The sequence below is a fragment of the Miscanthus floridulus genome, chromosome 6 (genome assembly GCF_019320115.1).
Source record: "Miscanthus floridulus cultivar M001 chromosome 6, ASM1932011v1, whole genome shotgun sequence".
NCBI classification, from domain to species: Eukaryota; Viridiplantae; Streptophyta; class Magnoliopsida; order Poales; family Poaceae; genus Miscanthus; species Miscanthus floridulus.
The window spans coordinates 92,860,278-92,868,313 of NC_089585.1; the positions used below are offsets into that span (position 1 = coordinate 92,860,278).

General features: G+C 42.8%; 1 protein-coding gene across 1 annotated transcript; it reads left to right on the forward strand.

The window, feature by feature from the left end:
• The first annotated feature begins 527 nt into the window (after positions 1-527).
• LOC136458642 (large ribosomal subunit protein bL12c-like) lies at positions 528-3,252 on the forward strand. The gene is made up of 2 exons (XM_066458577.1): positions 528-1,191; positions 3,000-3,252. The coding sequence occupies exon 1, from the start codon at positions 634-636 to the stop codon at positions 1,183-1,185; it is 552 nt and encodes a 183-aa protein (XP_066314674.1). The 5' UTR covers positions 528-633; the 3' UTR covers positions 1,186-1,191; positions 3,000-3,252.
• The last annotated feature ends 4,784 nt before the right edge of the window (positions 3,253-8,036 follow it).

Consider the following 8,036-nt stretch of genomic DNA (forward strand, 5'->3'; position numbering starts at 1 on the left):
ATTATTTGGTAACGCTATAACATATGTACAAACCTGAATTAACATGGCCTTATTTTTTATGATTCTTATTGCAACGCAAGAGGATAAGAGCATGTTAGGCATCGTTCCGGCTCTAGCCCAGACACCACAGAAGCTGGAGCCGAAGTAGGAGCACCAAAAAATGTAGCTCCGCCATCATGCCATGCCATACGGCGAAAATAGTTCTGGCTCCTTCTCATCCCCACAAGCGCTTCTCCCGCTTAGCCATTCGGTGCGGTCCAGCTCCTCATGGATGCGGGAGCGGGAGCCGGAGCAATGCCAAATCGGCACTAAATCTAGTGTTTTAGATTCTTGAGTTCACTAGTTTTAATTTCCAAGCCAGAGAATTTGATTTGTCAAAAATAAATAAATGGTTTAAAAATGCTCATGCGATAATTCGCAAAAAGAAATCCTCATGTGATGAGCTTTTATTACAGATCCAAAGATGCAATTGCAATTTGCAAGGAAAGCGTAGGTGTAGCCACTCACACCGCTCGTATATAACTCTCCACATCTTATCGCAACGGCACCCCATCGCCTCATCTTATCCCCCGCGGCCCGCCTCCTCCCGCCGCCGCTGCTCACTCCCGACGTACGAGCTCCCAAGAGTTAGCCATGGCGTCCACCACCCTCTCCTCCGCCTTCACCCTCCTCTCCCGCCCCTGCACGTCCCCTTCCCCCACCGCCTCGCTCCCGAGGTCCTCCCTCGCCGTGCCCCATAGCCGCCGGGGACGCAGCGCCGTCGCCGTCGCGTCCACCGCCACCGAGTCCCCCAAGATCTTGGAGCTTGGGGACGCCATCTCCGGGCTCACTCTCGAGGAGGCCCGCAGCCTTGTTGACCACCTCCAGGAGCGGCTCGGCGTCACCGCTGCGGCCTTCGCACCGGCCGCCGTCGTCGCGGCGCCTGGGGCGGGCGGCGCGGGGGCCGCCGAGGAGGAGGCCCCCGTCGAGAAGACGGAGTTCGACGTAGTAATTGAGGAGGTGCCCAGCAGCGCGCGTATCGCCACTATCAAGGTGGTGCGCGCGCTCACCAGCCTCGCGCTCAAGGAGGCCAAGGACCTTATCGAGGGTCTCCCCAAGAAGCTTAAGGAGGCCGTCAGCAAAGACGAGGCCGAAGATGCCAAGAAACAGCTCGAGGAGGTCGGCGCCAAGATATCTATCGTGTGACACTAGGTATAATAGGACTCCTTTTTTTTCCCCCTTTAATCTCTTTTCTTTGCATCCCAATCTTTTGTATCCCCGCCCATTGTCGTTAATAAAGAATTGCTGTTCGATGATATGAGATTTGTGTATGTGTCAATTCGTTAGCTCATATGTGCGTGATGTATCTCTGCCTTGAATTGACAGTGAATGCGATATGCTCTAAACTGGTAATGTATACTGTATCTGCCTTGTTGGCACTATCATTAATTCATGATGGATTGATGGTGGACAAATGAACATTTTGCTTCCTTGTAAGTGCTTGTTCTGTTGCTTGCCATTTTGCTAGCAGTTTTTGTAGTGGTTTGAATTGTGTTTGTTATTATTAATTGGAGGGGGTTTAGAGCGGAAATCATATTTACTGAGTGTTCAAGTTTGTAATTCTGTTACACTCTTAAACAATGTGCATCACCTAATTTCGCTTAAGGCAACCTTCTTAGTTAAGAATACATGAGCAACTGAATTGGGGTTGAATGTTAGTGGTGCCATTAATCACGAAAACTATTGTCAGATGAATTATCTGTAAGTTGGTAATGTTCTGAATGTCTACAGACCTCATTTCTAGGTTAGTCTGTTCAAATTCAGGACTTCTTTCGTCTCTTCATTTCCACAGCGGAGCAATTTGTCTATCACTTTGAAAAATTCATGGTACTCCTTCCGTTCCAAACTGTATCATTTTAGTTTCTTCAAGTCATGGTGTTGATCCATTCTCCTATGAACATGGTCAAAGCTAAACTAGTTTGACTTAGGACGAACCTAAAAGTGGTCTAGAACTTTAAACAGAGCGAGTATTTGACAAAGAATGCCAGTGATTGTTTATGTTTACTATTCCGTGCATCTTTAATCTTGTGATGATGCAATATTCAGTCTATTCAGTTAATGGAAGGGTTGATATGAAACCTTTTGCTCTTGTCACTTATCAGCTACTCCCTCCATCCCAAATTATATGATGTTTTGGCTTTTCTAAATTCATTTGCTGTGCACTTAGATATATACTGTGTCTAGATACATAGTAAAAACAATGTATTTAGAAAAGCCAAAATTTTTTATAATTTGAAATGGAGGGAGTAGCTCTCTCTCGGTGTTATCTTGTTTACATGAGGGATCTTTTGGGATGGCTTCATGAATTTTGAGTATTACTATTAGCTTATTTCATTTTTTTGCTTACGAAAATTGTATTACTCCATAGTTCATACTCTGTGATTGCTTGCTGTTCTCATGAGACATGACCAATGGTACAATTTTGTTGTCATCTTCTTTGGATTAGATCAGCTCACTTATTCATTTATCCTTTTTTTTGCGAGCAATTTATTCATTTATCCTAATGGCTTATCATTTGTCAACTGCTATGATTCCTCATTCTCACTGTTTGTGTATGGCTTTAATTTAATTCATTGCGAATTCAGATTTCTTTGTGTGTTATCCTTTTGTCAATACTAGCCGTACTTCTGTCCTTTGAATATTTCATGGTGTTGATAAAAGTTAGTAGTTTTGAATTATGTTTTTGGGTCCCCTGCATGCATCATGCTTTTATGATATCGCTCTGTGTTGACATTTCACACAAGTGTTTCCGCATAGTAAAAATTGTAATCTCCAAATGAAAGAACTAGGGGCAACCTTCAGGAAATATGTACAGGTGAAAGAGAGCAGTATACGACAATACAGTAGATGAGTTTTTTTTTTTTCCACATATGTTCAGCATGTCTGTTATTGTAGTCGAACTTTCAAGCTAAACCATGTGGTTCCCCATTTGACCGCAGCGATTCTTCTTGTTTTTGCAGAGTGGTGTGAGTAAAGCCCTTTTGGCGTTTCCGTAATCCAGCAATCGGAGAAGAATTGTACTTTCCAGATGCATGCAGATATCTACTTATTAGGGATCTAAAACCCAGGGTTGGTTGTGAAAATGATGTGTTGTGTTTACAGATTAGTTCAAGAGTTCCATTTGTCGAGGCCGTTGATGATTACGGGATAACCTTACATCATATCATTGTATTTTCTAAAATCTTTAGTCTTCAAGTTGTATTTACATCGAAACACTAGTGCACCGGTGACTTGTAGCTATGGCTCGATGGCCAAAGTCTTTGGCACGGCACTATCTTACCCCTCCTCCGATGGCGCTGGCTTCACCGACGTCCATCGTGTTCTCGTCCCTCGAGGTGTTCTCCGGCGTTGTGAGCTCTAGCTCCACTTCTGGAGTATCTCCTGTGAGGTATGTCTTCCTCTTTACCGAGAAATCGGATGGGAGTGGTACGAGTAATCGCTTCGGTGATCTTTTTTTTTCCTTTTTGGGTTGCTTCGTCATCCATGGAGTTGGAATAGCCTACGATGCTGGAGGTGACTGATACCACACATTTCGACGAAGAGCTTGTGCGTTTAGCGGTTCAAGAGCTTGTCGACGGGTTCGACGGGCCAACTGTTGCAACAACAAAATTATGTGAAGCTTCTTTGAAAGCTTCATCGTCGAGAAGGGAATCGGCTTCCAGCCAAAAGCTCAGCTCATACACGTCACAGCAGCGGTGCTACGCCGGGTGGCTGTGGACGACACCTTACAAGGACTATTGCGTAACTTTTGTTTTTGTCAAGACTGTCTTTTAAGGTTTTGCAGTGTATTTTCTCAGTATATGAGAAACTAGATCGGTAGGCGCGCTAACGCCGCGCCCGCGTGGGTCATGCGCGCTTATGCATGCATACTAAAGCATATAAGCCGAATGTCTCTCTCTCTCTAATGTATATAGATATATATACAGAGAGAGGACAGCAGCTTAATCGTCGTTCAGGCATATGTGCCTTCTCTTGTTCTCAATGCAGAAACAATATTGGAGCTAGCTTGTACAGCAGCAAACCCCTTGATTTCATAGGTGTAAGCTTTGTACACATTAGGTATACAGAATAAAGAACAATCAGGAGAGATGTATTAGGCGGGAAAAAAAAGTTAACCACAACGACGGGGTCATTCGAAGGATGAACAGAGACATCTAATATTTTAAGGATGTGTTTGGTTGAGCTGTGGCGGTGAGAAAAAACTGCTGTGGGCTGTGAGCTGTGAGAAAGTTGCTGTGGGCTGTGAGCTGAAGAAAAGCTGAAAGCTGTTTGGTTAAACAAGTATAAAATATACCTTCTATCTTTATCTCTCTTGAAACAACTATGGAAGAGCTTTTTATTCCACCAATTTTGAAAAGTAGAAAGTCAAAAGCCAAAAGCAGGGTCAAACCAGTTTTTAAAACTGTACTACAGAAAAGCAGTTGCTTCTGAAAAAGCCGTCTGAAAAAGCAGCCCCTTTAGTTAGGCTTTTGGCTTTTGGGGTCAAAAGCCAAAGCCAAAAGCCCAACCAAACAGACCCTAATACATGCCATGCATATATAATTTAGGAGGTACACATCACAGGCTGTCGTGTGATCTACATATTTCAGTACACTGGTAGCAAAAGGTTAAGCTCCGTTTTGTAGTTTTGACCAAAGATTTGGAGCAAGTATAATTATTATTTCCTCCTGAGATTGACCTTTCTTTTCCATGAGGGTTACTCAAGACAACACAAAACTGGTTTTGTCATCCATTATAGCTGCACAAATGGCAGCAATAGGTAACATGCTAATATGAAACTTTGTGAAAACAAATTGGAAAAGTGAGGAAGCACGGACCTGCAACGGAGCTAGCTTGAAAGAAATTGCAAGTCCCTCTTCATAGTTTGTTAATTTCTTTTTTCTTAGCCGTGTCCATAAGAGGGAAATTATGTACTCTTTGAATGTATGAACAATTGCCATGGCTCGGACTCTGTTGGTATGGCACTATGCAAAATTATTGGGAACAACTGCTATACCATGGTAGCAGGAAATTAGTATAGACATCAAATTTGGGCACAAAATGTACAAAAAAAAACATGATCTTATCTATGTCAGTAGCAATTGAGCATTTGCGCATTTCCTGAGTAGCGTGGTCATTATAAGAAACAAATATATAGGTTTGAGGTGGTCCTAAAAATAGTACGAATCAGTATCTTCAAGGCACATGTGCATCAGTCAAAATGGAAAGAAGTCAAACTCCTAAATCCTCATTTGTGGTGATGATTCTGTCTCATATTCTTAAACAATATACATGTATTTTATTTGCTTGAGTTATTTTGGAGATCATGTTAACAATATCAGCTAAAATTAGTACAAAAGAATACTTTGGACATAAAACATATTTGATTTAATCAACGCAATATTATCCTGTAACAAAACGCATATGTATGATTAGATCATCCCAAATCTAATAACATCATGGTCATGTAAACAAATAAACATGTCTAAGAATGAATATGTATTAAAAGAATTTCAGAAAACAAAGTATTCATGCCTAATAGAAGCTTAAGAAAACAATGCAATCAGCTCTACGGAACTATAAACTAACCTAAAGAACCTACTGGGTTGATATATATGTTCAAATCAGGGATTAAGGCAGCTAATCAGTCTGACATGGAAGGAAATCATAAAACATATAACACATTTGTTCATCCTGAAACCGCGACGTACACAATAAGCCCGTCACTGCTGTTGTGGATGGAGTCATTTGCTGTACATGCGGATCAGGGTGGCAGTAAGAAGAAATTGTCCTGAAAGTGGGATGTACACACGAAGTTATCTATCTTTAGTGGACATGTCCAAGCCAAAACTTAAAGAACATACTCCAGTGCTTGATGAGAAGGAATTGCAAGATATTTGATTTAGTGTCTCCTGATTTAGCGAACTGGTATTCAACCAGGATAGCTAGAAACACAATGAACTGAAATCACAAATAGTATCAACAAAATATCGATGCCAAAAGTTGGAGTAAGCTAAAGCATCATATTTAGCCTCTTGGCTCTTGCTGTTGGATTTTCTTTTAGTCATATTCATCAGATCAGGATATTTTGCATAGGAATAGAACACATGTTCAAGATTTACATGAGAGACAGAGAGAAGGGGAGTGAGAAGTAGCAGACCATCGAAGGCCGTAGTGGTTGAAGCACCGGCCGGGATCTCGTTGGCGGACGCCATCTGCGCGCCGGCAGCGATGTTCGGTGGAGAGGGAGGAGTCGGCGCTGTGGCGTCCTCGGCGGCGGCGTGTGCGTCAGGGTGGCGTTGCCGGCGTCGGTGGTGCTTCCCGTCGCTGGCAGCGCCCCTTCTCAAGATCGGGTTAGGGTTAGGATGTCGGTGGGGTGACTGGCGGCGCGGTCAACCTCGTGCTGCGAGCCCCGGCCCCCACCTTTCCTTTATAGCGCTGTGCGACGGGGGCCCACCAACCATGTAGGGTTGGGCGCCCCCGATCAGGGCGCGAGAACAAGGCCCAAAAGGCCGTTGGGCCTAACCGGTGGGAGATCAAACCTAATATTCTCCCCCTTGATCTCTCATCTATTCTTCGTTCTTTAATTTCATACTCAAAACTTTCAATTCATATTTTTCTTGCTTCCATCCTATTTCATCACAGATTAGTGCATAGAATTGTCCCATCATCACAGCAATTAGTGCCGTTAGACTAACAGCCACAATACACTTCTCCGTTTTGAAATGTAAACTTTCTTTGGGCCCTTCGTATGTTCGAGAATCATAGGCTTTCCCTTAAACCCATGCCGGCTACGTGTTCTCTGAACACGTTGGGTGGTAAGCCCTTTGTGAGCGGATCCGCGAGCATTTTCTCTGTACTTATATGCTCAAGATTTATAATATCTTTCACAACGTAGTACTTTATGTCAATGTGTTTGGCAGCACCACTTGACCTATTGTTGTGAGCGTACTGTACCGCTGGATTGTTATCACAATACAATCTCAGTGGTTCATTTATATCATCAATCACTTTCAATCCGGGTATGAATTTCTTCAGCCAATTCACCTGCCCCGTTGCCTCATAGCATGCTACAAACTCGGCATACATTGTCGAGGATGTAGTTACGGTTTGTTTGGAGCTTTTCCACGATATAGCCCCTCCTGCGAGAGTAAATACATATCCTGACGTGGATTTTCTTTCATCTCACGCATAATCAGAATCTAAATACCCCTTTATCTGCAGGGAATCAGATCTTCTATACGTAAGCATGAGGCCTTTCGTACCCTACAAATAACGCAGGACTTTCTTCACTAATTTCCAATGTTCAATTCCTGGATTCTTTTAATATCTGCCAAGTAACCCGGTAACAAAAGCTAAGTCAGGGCGTGTACACACTTGAGCATATTGTAAACTTCCAACAGCTGAAGCATACGGTACTGCTTTCATTCGGTCAATTTCATATTGGTTCTTGGGACACTGATGTTCCCCAAACCTATCGCCCTTAACTATAGGAGCAGGTGAAGGACTGCACGCATGCATACTAAATTTCTTCAGGACCTTTTCTATGTATGCCTTTTGCGATAATCCTAGAACCCCTTTTCTCCTGTCTCGGTGAATCTCTATTCCCAAAACGAACGAGGCCTCACCGAGATCTTTCATATCAAAGTTTGAGGACAAGAATTTCTTCGTTTCCATTAGTAGATTGATATCACTACTAGCAAGCAAGATATCATCCACATACAAAATTAGGAATATATACTTTCCATTCTTGAACTTTGCATAAACGCAATTGTCCTCAACATTTTCTTCAAACCCAAAACCTTTTATCGTTCTATCAAACTTCAAATACCACTGTCTTGAAGCTTGCTTCAATCCGTAGATTGATTTCTTCAGGCGACATCCCATATTTTCCTTTCCTTTTACGACAAAACCTTTCGGTTGTGCCATATAAACATTTTCTTCCAAATCCCTGTTTAGGAAAGCCGTCTTTACATCCATTTGATGTAACTCCAAATCATAGTGAGCTACAAGTGCCA